General features: G+C 66.6%; 3 protein-coding genes across 6 annotated transcripts in view; all 3 read right to left on the reverse strand.

Annotated features, from left to right (window-relative positions):
- Positions 1-8711, reverse strand: part of PIGQ (phosphatidylinositol glycan anchor biosynthesis class Q) — a 14360-nt gene extending 5649 nt beyond the window's left edge. For 2 of the 4 annotated variants that reach the window (XR_005530901.1, XM_039246750.1), the window contains exons 1-7: positions 8570-8711; positions 5098-5794; positions 3293-3424; positions 3022-3142; positions 1055-1181; positions 675-828; positions 459-570 (exon numbers count right to left, since the gene is read on the reverse strand). Coding sequence is in view for 3 of the 4 variants with exons in the window: in XM_039246750.1 (XP_039102681.1) it covers positions 459-570; positions 675-828; positions 1055-1181; positions 3022-3142; positions 3293-3424; positions 5098-5786 (1335 nt within the window). In the remaining variant the exon portion in view is untranslated. The remainder of the gene's footprint in view (positions 1-458; positions 571-674; positions 829-1054; positions 1182-3021; positions 3143-3292; positions 3425-5097; positions 5795-8569) is intronic. The other 2 variants (XM_039246747.1, XM_039246748.1) reach the window with 2 other exon arrangements.
- A 579-nt stretch (positions 8712-9290) lies between these two features.
- NHLRC4 (NHL repeat containing 4) lies at positions 9291-10771 on the reverse strand. The gene has a single exon (XM_039246751.1). It carries the CDS (start codon positions 10643-10645, stop codon positions 10274-10276), a length of 372 nt encoding a protein of 123 aa, XP_039102682.1. The 5' UTR covers positions 10646-10771; the 3' UTR covers positions 9291-10273.
- A 2747-nt stretch (positions 10772-13518) lies between these two features.
- On the reverse strand, positions 13519-15406 carry PRR35 (proline rich 35). The gene is made up of 2 exons (XM_039246775.1): positions 14394-15406; positions 13519-14152 (listed from the first exon to the last, which is right to left on the reverse strand). The coding sequence occupies exons 1-2, from the start codon at positions 15404-15406 to the stop codon at positions 13519-13521; spliced, it is 1647 nt and encodes a 548-aa protein (XP_039102706.1).
- Positions 15407-17820: the final 2414 nt, after the last annotated feature.

The following is a 17820-nucleotide window of genomic DNA, read 5'->3' on the forward strand; positions in this document are numbered from 1 at the left end:
GGGGGCAGTGGGCAGGGGGCAGGGGCCAGGGGGCGGGGGGGCAGGGGGCAGGGGGACAGTGGGCAGTGGGTGGTGGGCAGTGGGCAGGGGGGCAGGGGGGGAGGGGGGCAGTGTGCAGGGGGCAGGGGGCATGGGGGCAGTGGGCAGGGGCCAGTGGCCAGGGGGCAGGGGGCAGGGGGCAGGTGGAAGGGGAGTAGTAGGCAGGGGGCAGTGGGCAGTGGGCGGGGGGCAGGGGGCAGGGGCAGGGGGCAGGCAGAAGGGGAGTAGGGGGCAGGGGGCAGGGGGGCAGGGAAGCAGGGGGGCAGGGGAGTACCTGGCAGGGGGCAGTGGGCAGGGGGCAGGGAGTAGGGGGGCAGGGGGCTGTGGGCAGGGTGGCGGGGGGCAGGGGGGCAGTGGGCAGGGAGGCAGGGGCCAGGGGGCAGGGGGCAAGGTCCCTCCCCTGCAGCCCCGCCCGGTACCTGGTCCAGGTCGTAGGAGCAGGAGTCCACCCGCTGGCGCAGGACATTCCACTTCTTCCCCCGGAAGAGACGCCAGAGCGAGGACAGGCCGCAGACCTTCAGGCAGTACAGCCTGCGGGCCCCGGGCAGCGTCAGGGCCAGGGCTCCGGGCCGCCCCGGCCGCCACCCAGCCTCACAAGTGTCCGGGGCACGCAGGGGCGGGGAGCACTCGCCCACCTGGCGCCGTAGACATAGAAGCAGTAGATGTGGAAGGTGAGGAGAGCGATGATGTCGGACAGGATAGACAGGGCGACCGTCAGGCCCAGGCAGGCTGAGAGGCCCACGTGCCACAGGATGCGCTCGATGAAGGGGGACATGAGGTGGATGTAGCCTGGTGGGATGGGGGACGGTCAGCTATGGGTCTCGGCCGCCCGGGTCCTCACGGACGAGGGGTGCCTGAGGCTGACAGACTGCTCTGCTGGCCGTCCCCTGGCCCGGCAGCCAGCCCAGCAGAGCAGGGCCTCACACACGCACGCCAAGGGCACGGGGCCCCACTCAGCCAGGGCTGTCCCCTGGGGGCCCAGGCTTTAGGAGCCGAGTTGGGGGCTGGCACTCACTGATCCACAGGTGCAGATGGTATAGGAAGAATCGGCCCAGGACCTGGTCCAGCGCCCGGTTCATCTTCAGCCCAGCAGGTGCCCCCATCAGCCACTGCAGGAGATGCTGGAGCTCCTCAGCCACATGCTGCAGGGACACAGGAGGGGCAGGCAGACTGTCAGCTGCGCCCCATCACAGCCAGCCCATCTGGGCAGGGAAGGGGTAGTCTGGGTGCCTCCTTCCGGGGGTCTCCTGCCATGACGGGCACACAAGCTTTCCCATACTTACCTGCCCAGGGAACCCCTCTTTGCAGATGCTCTGGGATCAGCTGAGAGGCACAGTCTATGAGGCTCATAGTCTTCCCCTCGCCCTCTGGACATGAGGGCCCTGATGGCTATCACCCTTTCCTGCATCCCAACCCCCTTGCCACCAGACCCACAGGAGTGCTCAGCCCCATATGCCCAGAGGTGGGACAGACCCCAGCTTACCACGAATCTTGTAGGGGGAGCCGATGGGTCTACGGTGCCCCTCCGCTGAGGACCCCACCCTACCACCTGGCACTCCCCCACCTAGCACCCCACTTGTCCAGGGGAGCGAGGGGTGACCTCAGGTAACCTTGAAGGGTGATGGCGAGCCCATCGGGGGCCCAGGTACCCATGAGAAGGCTGGAGCGTCCCCCAGAAAAAAGGATGGGTGGGATGTGAGTCATCAGCAATGTTGAGTGAGAGCCAGAGACACACAAGCAGGGCCGCTGAGCCACATCCTGGCTGCCCAAGGAGGAGGCTGATGTCCAGGCACTTTGCCCGTCCCAGCGCACAGGCCCTGAGGACCCTCAGCCTCATCAACAATGCTGGGGTCACAGTGGTGACGTCCCTGCCCCACAGTACCGACCTGCCACCCCTCCTGCCCACTGTGCGGACCTAGAAAGGCCTCAGCCATGTCAGGAGCAAGGCATTCTTTATAAATAGAGCTTATCTAATATTTAAAGGTTAAGAGCTAGGCGGCAGGAAGAAGCTTTCATTTTTAAATTAAATATTTATATTTCTGTGCAATTCTGCAAAAGGGAAGTGTAAGATGAAGCCGGCCGAGAGGCAGAGCGTGGATGAGCAAAGTGAAGTGGCCAAGCCCCCTTCCCGGCCTCCAGGCCTCTTCCCTCCCTCTCTCGGACGAGGCCGCCCAGAGAAGCCACGGGGCTCCCGGGCTGTGGGGGCTCCTGCCCACGAGGAGGCCAGTGGGCAGCCGCGGCTGGGGCAGCGTGCACAAGGACCACGCCAGGGCCAGGAGGCGTGAGGGAGGCCCAAGGGGCCAGAGGGACTGCTCTCAGCAGGGAGACCAGCCCCAACAGGAGCGACAGCGCCTGCGGCTCCGAGAACGGGAGGCAGAGAGGCCGAAGGCACTTTTAGCGCTGGCACAAGAGTGCAGCAGGGTAGAAGCTGAGGGGAGGGCCAGGGAGGAAGAGGAGGGAGCCCCACCGACGAGCTGGTGGCCCGGCACCAGCATGGGAACCTCGAAGTCAGCAGTGGGAACGGCCTGCCTGCACGCGGAGCCCTGGACACGCGGAAGGTTTCCGCGATGCTCACTGTGCGGAGGGCCCAAGCCAAAGCTGGCTGCCCCTGAGAGCCAGGAGCCGGGGCTGCTGGGCCTGACGGGGGGAGGTGGGCTCCCCCAAAAGCCTCAGCTGCAAGCTGGTCCCAGGCACGACTACCTTTGGGAAAGGAAGGTAAAGGCCAGGAGCTAGCGGTGACCTGGGAGGGGCAGGTGGGCGCCTGGTGAGCCGGGTGCAGCCCCGGGGACTCAGTGAGGCACAGTGGCTCCTAGGGGACCCATCTGGGGTCAAGGACAAAGGCCGCTTACTGGCCCGACAGAGAGAAAGGACAACGCTGCTCTCGCTGGCAGACGGGCCTCTGCTGCCCCCAGGAAGGGCCCCCCCCCCCGCCCCCGCCCCCGCCATCCCTGGGACACACCGGGCTCCATACAACCAACTCACGTCAGCCACGGGGACAAGCGCCTCTGCCAGCTGTCCGATCCGGTCCTTCCCATGAAGCCAGGACAGCAGCGCAAGACCAAGGGCCACATCGAGAAGCACAGAGACAAGCACATTGGCCTTTCTGGAAAGAGAAGCCCAACGGGAGTGGGTGGGGAGGGGGGGCAGCCCCAAAAGGGTCCCTGGGTGCAGAGAAGTGGGAGGGGGGCGCGGGGGGGGCATGGGTCGGTGGCAAAACCGGAAGCTGTGGTAGAGACCCAGGTGGGCCCGGCACCTCATCAGCTGGGTGGCGTTCTCGGCCTTCTGGGTGCTGAAGACGAGCGTGAGCTGCTCCAGCCGGTGCCTGAGCTGCTCGCATGTGGAGAGCTTGCTCCAGAGGAAGGACAGGGGCCACAGATGGAACACCCTGTGAGGGAGCCAAGAGACGTGCACCCTCAGCTGGGGCTCCCTGTCTGCCAAGGAGCAAGGGCCCCCTCGGCTGGTGCCGTCACCAGGCTCGACTCAAGCCCTGAAGGTCCCCGAACACTGATGGCTGCACTCCTGAACTCAGCAGCACAGGCACACAGGGGGGTGGGGGGCACAGGCAGGCAGCCCAGAGAGGATCACGACGCGCTCCCGGACGTTAACTGGGAACCTGACCTCTCACAAAGCAGTGACCCGGGGCACACTCAAAGCCAAGGGCCGAGACCTTGCCCCAGGAATGGAGAGAATGTGCCCCGCTGGACAGGTGACCCTCATCAAGGGTCCCCGGGCTGCCCAAGGAGACGGGATTTCTCTCAAGGCAAAGGAAGCCCTGAGATGCTTCTGCAGCACTGGGACACTGAAGGGAGATATGTGTAAGCAAAGTGCCCATCGCAACTCAGCCTCACTCCAGGGTCTCCGCTTCTACACAGTCCCTGCCGCTGCCCTCAGGTGCCCGCAGGGCACAGCGCCGCCAACAAGCTGAGTGCTGGGCCCTCAGGAGGAAGGAGGAGGTCACAGAGCAGTTCTGAGCCGAGTCCAGGGATGAGACGTGCTCAGCACACTGCCCCTGAACCCCAGTCAGCTGGAAGGCAGCCCCGCACAGTCTGCACAGAGACCCCCGCCCGCGCAGCCGTGTCCCCGAGGCTCCCACCAGCCTGGGGTGGCCAGAGCCCTCCAGCACCCTGGGGCTGCTGAAGGGGAAGAGGGGGCTTCACCCGCACACAGTAACGGCTCTGCCTGTCCCCGTGCTCTAACCTGATGGGCTAATCAGGATCCGGGCCACACAAGCCCCTGTGAACCTCTGTTGAGTCCTCTGAAAGCTGATAAAAGCTGAGGACCATCTCTGCCCAAACCGTACCTTGGCTGACACGCACGTTCCCGGAACTCATCCGGGGGGCAGCGAAGATCCAAACCCACCCTGCGTGTCCAGATCCCCCACAGCCCTCAACCCGAGGCGCTATCCATACGCAGCCGCCAAGGGCTCTCTGCCAGCACAGGCCCCAGCACCCCGCGGCCCTTGGTGAGCAGGGGAGGCCGGTCCCCAAACCCAACAGCCAGAATCGCGGGACGTAAGTCGGGGTGCTGGCGGGGAGCCGGCCTCTCACAGGCGCCAGCATCCCCTAGGGCCCTCAAGGTCTTTTATAAATCCCTCAGCCAGGTCGGCAGCCAGAAATAGCTCAGGCCATCGTAGAGAACAGCCAAGGCTGGGGACCACCACCCCAGACCCACAGGCGCCAGCGAGCGGGCGGGACCAGCTGGCCTCCGGCACAAACAACTCCTGGGCGCCAGGCAGGGAAGATGGCAGCCCTCAGGCGGCAATGACCTGGGCCCGCTCGCGGTCGGATTCCCCATGTAAGGGACCGAGCTGCCTGAAGTCCACTCTGACCCGTGCCCGGTGGGGTTCCACGCAGCTGCTGAGGCTGCCGAGGAAGCAGGTGCCGCCCAGGGAGCAAGGGGCACCGAACAGCAACCGCCACTCAGATGCCCTGGGAGACGCCCAGGGAGGGAGCAGGGGGTGAGAGCAGGGGCCTGGGGGGAGCTGGAGCCTCGGCAGGCGGAGGCGGGGCTGGGGCTCAGGGCCTGACTTCCTCCCGCCCCGGCCCCAGCGGCACCTACCGGCAGGCGCTGGTGGCTGAGACAAGCGACAGCAGGCAGGCCAGCAGCAGGCAGATGGGCCCCGAGGCGCGCTTCGCCAGCTCTGCCAGGATGCTGGCCTCCACGCCCTCCGACTGCCAGTGGCTCAACCGCATGGGGCTCTCGTCGAACCGGTCACTTCGGAAGAGGGCCTCGCTGCGCGCCACCGTGTCAAAGACGGCAGCCAAGCCGCCGGCACTGGCCGTGGCATCGCCGGCCTGGCGGTCGGGCAGGGCCGCGGGCGGGTGCAGCTGGGACAGCAGTACCTTGCGCTGGTCGTAGAAGACAAGCATGACCTGGTCCTCATGGGGGGCGCTGGGGCAGGCGGGCACCTGCCGGCGGGTGGCCGTGCAGCTCCAGGACTTGCTGCCCCTCTCCCGGCACAGCTGGAGCCAGGGCTCGTGGGAGAAGATGGCGCCCAGGCCCTCCAGGAAGCGGCCCAGGCTCTCCGCAGCCTCCTGGCGGCGGTGACTCCAGGTGCCCAGCACGGCCACCCCCACCCGGCTGGCCTGGCGCGCCTGAGCCAGGAGCTCCTTCACCTGGACGGGGACGAAGGGAAAGTGCACTACCGCCAGGACCACGGCGCTGCTCTGCTCCGGGACCCAGCGCCCCACCAGCAGGCCGCTGTCAGCCGAGGCGCAGCACGTGGGGAAGAAGGCCTTGAGCACCATGCCGGGAGCTGGAAGAGAGGGGAGGGGCTCCGCTCAGGGTCGCCGCCGCCTCCGGCCACGGCCTCCCGGCCCCCGCAGCCTCTGGCTGGGTTGCGGAGGCGTCGCCACCGCCCCCGTCCCAGGCCGGGTACCGTCCTCCCCGTTTCAGAGACAAGCAGGCAGAAACAGGGCGAGGCTGCGAAGGGTGTGCAGGGCTGAACACGAAGGTTTAATTCTTGTTTTCAAAGAAAGTGATGAGAGTTTTCTATGTGCAGCATGTGGAAAACGTCTGATCTCTTTAACAATGAAGGTAACGCACACAGCAGCCTAATGAACCTCGATTTACTCACTAAGCGAGAAAGACTGAAGACGACAGTTTAAACGCGTAACTGCTGGGCTGAGGGAACCCTATGTAGGTATGTTGCTGGCGGCCGCAGGCACGGGTGAGGGAGCCCCATAATGCACCAGAGGAGCCGCTCTGGGCTGTGCCTGTCGCCATGTCACCGTCACTGGGTTCCCGGCAGGGGGCCTGCTTCCTCTTGTCACAGTTGGGCGAGGCAGCCATCTAGACATGAGGATCCTGGAGAATGGCGCCCCCCCCCCCCGTTTTCTCTCCAGCAGGGGGTACCAGCCTTCCTGGCCTCTCACAACCTTCACACGGCCCCTAAGCACCAAGAACGGCCCCAAGTGGCTGTGACTCCTGAATTCTGGGAGACCTCAAGCCTTGCCTTGCCCAGAGGTAACCTGACCAGGGACGCGGGTCTCCGAGCAGCCCCTCCCAGACGGGACCGGGTGGGTGACAGGCCCTCACCCAGCAGAGCACTGAGGGCTTCACCTTGGAGCCCGCTCCTTCTCAGACACTGCCCCCCTCAACCTTGGCAGCACGAGGAGCACAGCAGCCGCCCCGCGTGCAACCCCCAAGCTGGAGCCCGTACCTGAGGGAGGGACACAGGCCTGGGACGAAGCCCACGTCTCACCAGGTCCTCGGGGACATATGTGTTGGGACGGCAGGACATTTCACCCTTTGCCAATCTGTTGGGGGGCTCTGGGAAGGGCCTTCCACAGACACAAAGACCAGGGCTCAGGACATCACTGGTATGGCTGCTTTCCTCCCCTGCAGGGGCCCAGACTGGGGCTGGAAGGTAGGGGCCTCTCCCCGCCAGTTATACAGGGGGCTTCCCGCAGCTGTGGGTTCCAGCTGAGGAGCGTCCTTCCGGGCAGAGCAGCAGGACTCCCAAACGCCCCCTCCTCACCAAGCGACTGGAAAGGGAAGCCAGCAGCAGATGCCAGGAGGGGACGGCCTGGAGTCCCACAGCAGCCTGGGCCAAATCCCTGCGGCCACTATCAAGGGCATCGAGGGCCAAGTTCTCCTCCTGACCCTCTGGACAGGGGCCATTGTGAGACCTGGGAGGAAGCCAGCAGCTCTGGCTTGGTGACCCACAGGGGGACCAGACATCCCAGTCTGAGCCTCTCAGTGCCAGCCCGTTGAGACACACCAGCTCGGTCAAGTGACACCCTCACGCCCTGCTTGGGGACCCCTTCCATGGGACCCAAAGAAAAGCACCCATAGCTACTGCTGAAAAAGAACAATTGGCCCAAAAGCAAACAGAGGCTCTGGGGGGAGAAGCTGCATCTGTTGGAACAAAGGTGTTTTCACTTCGGGAAACTTCAGAGTTGTGCGCATACGGTGCGTGCATTTTCTTTGTACGTGTTATGCTTCATCTACAAAGTCTGCCTCGGGAGGAAGAAGAAGAAGAAAAAGCCCCTCGCGTGGAAGGAAGAGAGCAGAGGGCAGAGGCTGGCGTTCTTATCTGTGGGGCAGCGAGAGAGGAGTCTTCACACATCACAGGCGGATTCCCACCCGCACCCCTGCCTCAGCCTCTGGGAGGGATGAACACAGACAAGTCTACTCAGATCAGACATCCAGAGAAAGAAGAAAGAGCAGGCAATCGATAGCAGGGGTGCGGAGAGGGGAGGGCAGTAACTTGGACAAGGCGCTCCTCTTGGAGGCGGCAATACAGAGCAAGGGCGCTGGCCCAGGAAGCCTCCTCTGTTAGCAATGCCAGCGAGTGCGCTTCCGGATGTCCCAGATCTATCTGGTGACAGGTCCCCGGAGCTGGGACATCCACAGGGTCTCCCGGGCGGGGTGGTGCATGAGCGGCTGCTGGGGAAAAGTGCAGAGGGGACTGGGGGCTGGGGGGGGGGGGGGCAGCTCACTGGCCGGAGCCTCCTCTGACAAGCCTCCCCGTTCGAGGCTCCTCCGTAACACAAACATTCACTTTTACTCCATGTCGTTTGTGCTTAAGAAACCAACAATTCTCCCCCTGCGTCCGATACACAGTGCTTTCTCTCAGTCACAGCACAAGAACGGAGTCTACGATTCTGTTTTTGGGTTTTTTGGTGTTTCTTTGTTTTTTTTTTTAAGTAAGCTCTAGGCCCAACGTGGGGCTTGAACCTCGCCCCTCCGCCCCCGAACCGTGGCCCGCCCTACCGACTGGGCCCCCAGGCGCCCTGCCCGCGGTCGGGCCGCCGGCGAGCTCCGAGGCGCGTTTGCGGACCCTGAACGCCCTTCCGAAGGGTCCAGAGCGCGGGCCCGGCCCGCGGCGAGCGCGCCGCAACCAGGCTCCGCGCAAAGCGCGCCCAGCGGCCTCTCCCGGGCCCCACTTTACGGACAAGGAAACAGAGGCTGCAGCGGCGACCGGCCCGCCCCGCCCGGGGAGTCAGGGCCCACAGCCCCGGGGCGGGGGGGGGGGGGCGCCCCAAGGTCACACCGCACGGACCCCGCCTCGCCCCCGAATGCTCACCGGCTGCTCCCCGGGGCCGCGCCCTCGGGCGGCGAGGTCGAGATGCGGTCGGGGACCGCGTCGGGCGGGCCCGGGAGGACGACAGCGCTCGCGGCCCCCAGCCCCGCCGCGGCCGCGCCGCGGGACACGAGCCCCATTTCCGCCGGCTCCCGGCGTTGCCGCGCGACGGTCCGGTCCCCAAAGGCGCCCGACCTGCCCGTCGGCCCCGCCCGAGCGTTCCGCGTCTGCAACGTTCCAGTCCCGGGAGTCGGTGGCCTGTGCGGCATCCGTGTCCCCTCCCCAGCTCTTGTACCCCCTCCAAGTCCACCCGCGGTGTCCCCAACACCACCGCCTTCCAGTCCCCCAACTTCTCACAGCTGCCAAACCTCCCCCGTTTTCTCATCTGAGGGACCCAGTGGATCTGGCTTTTGAGGGTCCCCAACCTCACCTGGCCACCACCCTCCAAGGGTGAAAGCACCCCCAAACCCTGTGTGCGGTCGCAAAAGGAGCTGCCTCCCCAGCCCCAGGCTGGCGCCTCCAAAGGGGTCTCTGCAAAGGGACGCCCCCAGGTCCCCTCAGGGCTAAGTGGGCTAGAAAGGCTGCACCAACTGGTTTGGTCGCCAGAGGTGTCCCTGGCCTCTCGTGCCCCAGGGGACAATACCCCTAACACCAGCAGCAAGGGATAACGTTTATTGAGTATCTATGGCACATGCCTCCTTACATTGACCCCTTAATCCCGCCATCCACAGGGGCTGGAACATATGAAGGGGACTTTGTCAGACAGAGGCATTCTCCTGGTGACAGACTGGACCAGGTACTGTCCCCTCCCAAAGAGTCCCCCCACTGGAACTGGGGACCTCCTGGGCCCCAGACTCAGAGGAAGCCCTCACCTCCCGTCCCTCTGGGGCCTCGTTTGCCCATTGTTCTCAAGTAACAGGAATCTCTCCTCATAGGAAGGCTCCCCTGTCTTGACTGCAGTCTGGAATCTTCCCAGCACCCCCCACCCATGAGCTTGGAGAGCCTGCAGAGGAGAAAGCGAAGGTTCACCCTGAGAGATAGTCTTACACGGGAGCAGGAGGCTGGGGGTGTGGAGGCTCCCAGCCCAGCCACGTGCCACCCCAAGGTGCCTCAGTGGTGGACTCTCCTCTGCTTTCCCTTACCTCAGTTAGGCCCAGAGGAGCTGCAAGAGGCTTGGCGTCTGGGGTGCCTCTGAGGATGGGGAACAGTGAGGAGCCAGACCCCTGCCCAGCCCAGCCCAGCCCAGCCTAGTCTTCCCTGCCTGCTTCTGTCTGATTAGGAGGCTGGGGCACCCAGCCCAACACATCAACGATCTCCAGGCTTCAGCTGCTGGTGTCAAAGCTCAGGCATCCCAGGCCCTGAGCCAGCAGGACCAGGGCCTGAGCTGACATGGGGGCAGGGAGTTTTGGTGCCTACTAAACTGGTGTGTGGAGAGGACCCAACGTTGGAGGCTGTGCCCCTTGTCGGGGAGGCTGGGAGGCGGCAGGTTTGCGGCAAGTCTAAATCCTCTCCAAGAGGAAGACAGGGGCCAGCCCAGGGCCTGGCACACCGGGTGCTCAGTAAATGTCAGCCCATGTGTCCCATCAGAAAGGCACGGCCGGCACCCTGGAGGACCCCACCACCCTGAATGTCCCTCCCACAGTGGTCTGGGGCCCTGGGGGCTGGGCCCACATGCACTGAGGGGCTGCTCCCAGCCGAGCGCACGGGTCAGGCCGGCTCCGAGTGGTACTGGTACACCTTGATGCAGTTGTCTCCTGCATCTGCCACCACGAGCTGGCCCTGAGGGGCACAGGCCACACCCAGGGGCCGCCCCAGCCCCTCGGACACCAGGCAGACGGGCGCCCTGGCCCGAGGAAATCGGGTCACACGGCGCCCTTGCTCATCTGCCACAATGACACCACCCTCCACATCAGTGCATACGCCTGCTGGGTTCCCAAAAGCGTGCCCTGTGAGACCCCCTAGGGAGCCCAGGGGCTGGCAGGCACTGCCGAACAGCCACACGTCCCCAAACTCCTCACTCACAGCGAGGCCCCCGTCAGGCCCTGGGCCCACCCAGCACGGGCCCTGCAGACCCGGCATGGAGGCTGGGGCCAGTGGCTCCAAGGCGGGGCTCAGTGTGAGGCTGTGCACAGCCCCAAGTGCATAGTCTGTCACCAGAAGGCGGCCAGCGGCATCCACGGCCAGTCCCCGGGGGGCCGGGTAGGTGCCCACCGTGACCCAGCGGCCTTGGGGGGCCCGGGCGGCATGCTGAAGCGCACGGACAGCCCCACGGACGAGATCGCTGACCACCACGAGCCCAGCAGCCGTCACAGCAACGTCCTCCGGCACGAAGGCCCCGGCCCCTGGCAGATGGCAGGGCAGGTGGCAGATGGAACGTCCCTCGAGGTCCATCACGTAGACGCAGGGCGCAGCCCCGGCCGTCAGGAAGAGCAGGCCGTCCGGGGAGCAGTGCAGACCCCGGGGGGCCCCCGCAGCCCCCACCGGCACTGGGATCCGTCCGAGCAGCCGGGGCTGCCGGGGGCGGGGGGGGCCTCCGGGCGGGGCCAGCTCTAGGGGCAGCTGGGCCGGGGAGGCCGGGGACAGCGAGGTGGTGGACAGAGATCAGTCTCGGCCCCTCTGAGCTGAGTCCCTGCGGCGGGGCCGGGTGTGGGGCTGCGAGAGAAATGATGTCTGCTGTGGGCCGAGCAGGGCCTCCCCCCTCCCCCCTCCCCCCTCCCGGGGTCCCTCCTGCTTTACACACGAGGAGCCTGAGGCATGGCGGTGGGGAGCCGGATTCACACCCGGTCCCACAGGTCCCGAGTGCTGCCACAGTCCGCCAGCCTGGCAGCGGACCCCTTTTCCCAGATGTGGCCCCTGGGAGACACGGGCCTGCGGAGGTTGGGTGGGTTTTTCTCTGAGGCCCGGATGAGCTCGCAGGCCTTGGGAGGTCCCGAGGTGGTGGGGGTGGGGGTGGGTGACAGATGGGCAGTCTTTCTCCAACTCATCTGCCCAAGGAACCCTGCCTTCCCTCAGGCAGAGAAGATGACTCTTCTTGGGGGCAGTCCAAGGGTCTGCCCTTGTCCCCACAAAGCCCCTGGAAACTTCCGACCCCTGAAGGGTTAGGCAGGGGGCCTTTCCTGGGCCTCTGCCTGCTAGCGCCCAGAGAGGCTGGGTGGGGGGCCTCCTACCTGGGCTAGTCTCCCCGGGCCCTGCTCCGGCAGCAGCAGCCTCTGTTGTTAGAAACTGGAGTCTGAGGGAGGGGCCGCCTTGAGGCTGGCACGGCAGGCGGGGGCGGGGGGGCAGGCCTCTGGCCAAGTGCATGTCTGAGCAGCGGCCCAAGGAAGCTCTGTGAGGCCCTGAGCCGCTAACCCCCCTGGAGGCGCCCCAGTGCTGCCGCATTCCTGCCTAGGGTACTTCCTGCCGGCTTCTGGGACCTTCTTCCCACTGCCCCCACCTGGTCCGGAGCCCAGCCCACCCTTCAGGGAGGCCCACACAGCCCTCCCAACCCGCCCTAATGTAATTCGTGGGTTTGCTGCTCAGGGGGCACTGGGCCGGGCACAATCACGGGCGGGACCCTGAGGAAGGGGCTGCACGCTGCACCTGGCTCTCAGCACAGTCTGGGGCGGGGAGCCTCCGGGGCTTCATCCTGCTCCCCCAAACCTGCGGGGCTGCGTCCTGCGTCTTTGATCTTGTTTCTACACCTGGGAAACTGGGCCGATGCCCCTAAGCTCAGGTCTGCTGGGGGGTGATGAGCAATCTGGGTGCAGCAGACAAGGGGGTGCCGACAGAGAGCCAAGGAGGGCCAGGCCTCCCGACGACAACTCCCGACTCAGCCCACAGCCCCCGCAGCCCCCGCGGCCCCGCCAGGAAGCCCCCGGCAGGCGGGGGCGGGGTCAGCCCCTGTCTGTGGCTCCCAGCACTTCCCACCCGGCTGGCTCACACGCTGGCTCTGGACTTGGCCTCCTGGTGCCCCGCGGTGGGGTGGACTGCGATGCTATCTGCTGCCTGGCCCACTTAATGGGGCAGCCGTGGGTCCTGCTCGGACCGGCCCCAGCCCGGCCGGCCCGGCTGGGGGAACAGGGAGGGACTGCCCTCCCTGGGGCCACTCCTGGGTGGGCACAAAGGTATGGCCAGCTCCCAGGAGAGAGGAGTGATTAGCTGGGTCCCAGGGCCCCCCCCCCGGCCCCTCCCTCTCTGCCCCCCGCCCCTGCCTGTGGGAAAGGCCAAGTGTGTCCGTGCAGGGAGGGAGGCAGTGAGCTGTGAAGGCCACCCGATGCCTATCGTGGCTGCAGGGGCTGGCGGGGGGCCAGCGAAGGCCACGCTGGGCAAGCAGCCCCGGGCCACGGAATGTGGGTGCACCATTTAACCACAGAGGGAGCAGCCTCCAGCATGAACCTAACATTAGGGCTGCCCTGCCAGACGCGGGGGCTGGAGGCCGGCCCAGGGGTCCCTGTCCACCACCCGCGTGCGAAACACAGGCCTGGCTAGCCCCCAGACCGTGTGCACGTACCTCCCCACCTCTGCTTGCTTTACCCCCGCCCCCGATGGAAAGCCCCCCCCCGTTTGGTTTTCAGACTCCGGCTCTCCCGGGGAGGATCCGGCCTGCAGCAGGCAGGTCAGGGCCTGAGGGTGGATACCCAGAGGCCCAGGACACTGCCCGCCTCAGATGCTGAGGCTGGGGACACTCCCAGGGCCGAGAGTGTCCCGGTGGTGACGCTGGAGCGCCGGGGGAAGAAGGAGGCCCAGACAGGCGGTGTGAAGATGGTTTTTATTTTAACACCCACTATTGAGATCAGTAGGTAGCTATGACCCTCCGCTGTCCCTCGTGGCCGCAGAGATAGGCCACAGCCATGGCACGTCAGTCCACGGGCATGCGGGACAGGCTCTAGGCCACAGCCCCGGGGCTGGGGCAGGCGGGGGCCCAGGCAGCGGACGCGGGGGTGGAGAGGGGGGCCTCCCTGTGAAGAGCAGAGCTAGCACCGAGGCTGTGGTGAGACCTCGGCACCAGGGACAGCCTCAGGGGGCCAGGAGCCTGCAGGCCCGCCACGGGCACCCCAGCTGCTGCCAGGGGTGACAGGGTCCTCTGGGGCCGGAAGGGGGAGGCCCGGAGGGGGGACACTGGAGTCAGCCTCACACTTGGTGGTGTGGCCGGAGAAAGGCTCAGCGGGTGCAGGGCCCAGCATGCTAGGTGGCTCGGGGGTCCCCTGGGCGAGTGTGGGGCCCAGCTCTAGCTGCCCCCAGGGCCCCACAGGCCCCTTGGGCCCCTTGGTGGACACCCGCTTCACAGAGAGGTCGAGGGGTGCATCTGGCGGCCGAACAGCCCGCTCCAGTGCCTGGTGGATGATGAGCAGCTCCTGGCGGATCTTGCCCAGCTGCTCCCGCAGAGGCCGAGGGGCCAGGCCCCCAGCAGGCGCCAGCTGCCCCAGGCGCTGCTCCACTCTGGCATAGTCACCCAGGGCCCGAGTCAGGTCGTCACCCATGTGCCCTGGGCCACCTGGCACTAGACCCAGGGGCTGCTGGGGCAGGAGGGCCCCAGGGCCTGGGGGCTCGGGGTTGCTTGGGTCCTTGTCCTCAGGCCAGAGCATCGTGGAGGAGCCAGCACGCAAGCTAGGGGGTAGAAGCCGGTCAAGAGGCCGCACTGCACCTCGCCGTGTGCCCAGTCCCTGCCCCACATGCCCCGTGGTCCCCCCAACCCCTTTCAGCCTGGCTGAGGGCCTTGGCTTCCCCTCTGTAGGCTGAAGCCCACATTCTCAGCAAGTAAACTTAGAAGGGGGCCCAGCCGCCCTGGCCAGCTCGCCTCCCACCAGGGCCAGCTCCCAGCCCCCATGCCAGGGGCCCCAACACCTACCTGCTCTGGGAGCCAAACTTCACCGCGCCACAGGGGCCCTTCAGGGGGTCCAGGCCGCTTCCCAGGGGCAGCCTCCTCTTGGGGTCAGTCTGGGCAGCCAGCTCCAGCTCCCCCCCCGGCCCTGAGTCCGTAGGGGCTCCGCCGCGGGGCCAGGGCCTGCCCAGCCCAGGGGCCAGAGTCCCAGGGGGCCCCTTTGGGGGTGCTGGGGGCTTGGCAGGGGCAGCCTTGCCTGCTGGCAGCCCCAGGGCATGCTCCAGGAGCAGGGGGTAGTACAGGCGGGGCACCAGGGCAGGGCGGTCGGCTTGTGGGGGAGGGACAGTGGAAGCCGGTGTCAGCAGGGGGCTGGCCGGGGCCAGAAAGGGCATGTGGGCCGCAGCGGCCAAGGAGGGCCCCAGGCAGGAGAAGAGACCCGGGGCGAGAGGGCAGTTGACACCCAGCAGGGACAGATGGAGGCTCTGGGCCTCAGGGAGCTCACTGGGGGTCGGCGGGGGGTGGCAGGGGACCCTGGTCTCAGGGCCCGGTGCGGCTGCGTCCAGCACAGCCAGGCCCCCAGGGCCCCGGCTCGGCCCGGGCTTCCAGGACTCGGCCGGGAGCCCGCCCAGGGCCACACCCTTCTGAGCACCCCGGGCTGCAGGGGACCTCTCTGCCCCCAGCTTAGGGCCCCCGGCGTGAGGGTGCAGGGAGAGGACTTCGGGGGTCCGGTCGGATGCGGCGGCGGCGGCGGGGGGCCCCGAGGGGCGGTCGGGGCTGGGCACGCGGGGCCGGGGCGCGGCGGGGGTGCGGCGGCAAGCCCCGTGCGGGGAGTCGAGCAGCAGTGAGAGCGAGTCCTTGCAGAGGCTGTACTTCATGTGGTTGTAGAGGTGCGACTTCTCCAGGCAGGTGAAGGGGCACTGGAAGCACTTATAGTTGTAGGGCTTGCCCCACGGCCGCGGGATGTAGTGCGGCTTCTTGGGCTTGCGAGCCCTCACCCGCGCCCCTGGGCCGGGGCGGCAGGAGCCCGCCTCGCGGGACATGGTGACCTGCTAGCAGGCGGGGCCCGGGGCCATGGCCACCTGTGCGCAGGAGGGGCGGGGGGAGGGGAGGCCGGTCAGCGCCAAGGACAGGCCCCAGGGGCACGGGCACCGGCCACCCTGCAGCCCTGATGCCTGGCCTGTTCCCCCCCCGCCCCGCCCCCGCCACATCCTCCGTTCTGCTCCCCGCCCACAACTAGGGGCACCAGATGTGGCAGATAAAAATGCAAGACACCAGTTAAATCCGACTTGGGTAAACAGCAAATACTTCTGTAGTGGAAGTATGTTCCAGCCGATATTCGGAATGTACGCTACAACACCCCCATCGCGTATCTGAAGTCTAAGGCTGACTAAGCATCCCATATTTCTCGGCGGGCCCTGTGCTCATCGCCACCCCCCACCATGCCCATCAGCCCCCAGTGGGTCCATTTTGGGGATGAATCCGTCCACCCGCGCCTGAGTTTCCATCTATCCGTCTGCCCGATGGGCATTTGGTGAGTGACTGGAAGCCAGGTCTGAGGAGGCCCGTTCCTGGGACACCAGCCCTTCATCGTCTCGCTCCCCTCCAGAGGCCACGCTGGGAAGCAGAGATAAAAGCTGCCTAGATGAGACACCGGCAGCGGGCTCTGAGTCTCACTAGCACTGTGTGCGCATGTATGTGTGTGTGTGGGGTGTGTGCGTGTGTGTTCCTGCTTGGGCAGGGTGCTGGGTGCGCAGTGCGGGTCCCTGAGGGGGTCAGCCTCCCACGGGGCCAGGCCAGGCTGGGGGGCGTGGATGGCACAGCGCGGCCCTACGGCATGGCCACCTGCTCAGCCCGGCTCCATCTGGGTGGCTTCAGGCAGGTCAGCGGCCGAGCCCGCAGCGGCCACGCTCAGCCAAGACCCTCCTCTCCCCACGCCCCACACACTTGCTCGCAAGCCGCTCCACACTCCATCTGGGCCGCCACCTGGGCCCTCCACCGCCCCAGCGCGCGCCTGCATGGGGCCCACCGTGAGCGTGCGCACACCGGCTTCGGGTCTGTGCACACAAGCGTTGCAAGGCTCCAGACGAGCCCTTACCCAGAGCCTGGAGGTGCGGCTTCTGCACGGCTGGGCTGACTGGGAACAGAGTCGGCCGCCAAGATGCATGCGGCCAGTGAGCTCACCCACCGCCACGCGCACACACGCGTGCACACACACTGTGGGGCTCACACGCTACTCAGAGTGGGCACAGCGGCTGTGAACATGAAAGCACTCACAGCAGAGCCAGGGTGTGAGTAGGCACTCGGACACACTCAGGTGAGTGTGCACATACACATCCGAGGACCCTCTTACAGGTGTGGACGCACATACACTCGCCCTTTCCCCCAGGGCTCAGGGATGGCCAGTGGGTTGAGCAGGGCAGGGCTGGGGGAGTGGGGCAGCCGGTCTCCTCACCAGCCTTCAGGCTCTGCACACAGCAGGCAGTCATGTCTGCTGTCCCCAAACAGCGGGAGGGCACCCCCAGTGCGGGGACGGCCGGAGGGGGGGGGTGGAGAGGGCTGCCCATCTGCAGGGGCCCTTCAGAGGGTGGTGGGCATGGCAACCACCGGGGTGCGCAGGGTGGGGCAAGCCCGCAGGGCCTGCGTGGTCCGCCTGTCCATGTCCCGCAGGGGATGGGGCTCAGAGAGAGGTGAGGGGTTGGGAGGAGGGGGCAGGCTCCCCGAGGGGCTGTAGACCCTCTTGGACTTGGCAGTGGGTGCAGAGGTGGGCCCCATCCCTGTCCCCCGAACCCTCCCCGAGAGACAGATGACAAATGGGCACATGTGCTTGGGAGACAGAGGCGGCTGTGCTGGGGCCATCGATCACCCAGCCCTGGGAGCCACACAGCTGTGCCGCCTGGTGCCCATCTCCCCGCCAGGGCCCTGGACTCCGGAGGTGCCCACACTCCCTCTTCAGATCAGTCACCTGGGCGTGGGGGCGGGGGGCTTGTTCAGGAGCTGTCTTAGCAGCTATTGACCCCAAGGGGACCCAGAGGATGCCTGGTACCCCCCGCCGCATGCTTGTGCACAAGCAGAAGACACCCCCAGACACTAGCACGCACCCCCACACACCCAGAAACACATTCCTTTGCACACGTGTCCCAACCCGTGACTGGGTGCGTGCTCCCCAGCAGCCTGCACCCCCAGTGTGCTGGCCCAGCCCCCTGAGCCCGCTAACCTTTTCCTGTCCTGGAGGGAACTGGTGGCTGGGGAGTAGCGGGAAGCCCAACCCCAGGGTGGGAGATGGGGGCGCCCAGCGCCTGCAGCCCCAGCCAGCCACGGGGCGGGGGGTGGACTCCCCACCTGAGAGCTGGGAGCACCCCACAGCGTTTGGTAGCGAGGGCGTGACCAGGCTCGCCTTGGCTGCGGTGGAGACCCCAGCTCCCTCCTCCGCCTCCCCCCCCCCCCCCGGGCGCCC

The sequence above is a fragment of the Hyaena hyaena genome, unplaced genomic scaffold, assembly GCF_003009895.1.
Source record: "Hyaena hyaena isolate Hyena2069 unplaced genomic scaffold, ASM300989v1 scaffold_285, whole genome shotgun sequence".
In the NCBI taxonomy this organism is placed as follows: Eukaryota; Metazoa; Chordata; class Mammalia; order Carnivora; family Hyaenidae; genus Hyaena; species Hyaena hyaena.

Bases quoted from the DNA above. Each gene is read 5' to 3' on its own strand.
- NHLRC4 (XM_039246751.1), bottom strand. From the start codon at position 10,645: ATGCCGGGTCTGCAGGGCCCGTGCTGGGTGGGCCCAGGGCCTGACGGG.
- PRR35 (XM_039246775.1), bottom strand. From the start codon at position 15,406: ATGTCCCGCGAGGCGGGCTCCTGCCGCCCCGGCCCAGGGGCGCGGGTG. The intron at 14,153-14,393 runs GTAGGTGTTGGG...TCTACCCCCTAG, and splicing joins AAGTTTGGCTCCCAGAGCAG to CTTGCGTGCTGGCTCCTCCA.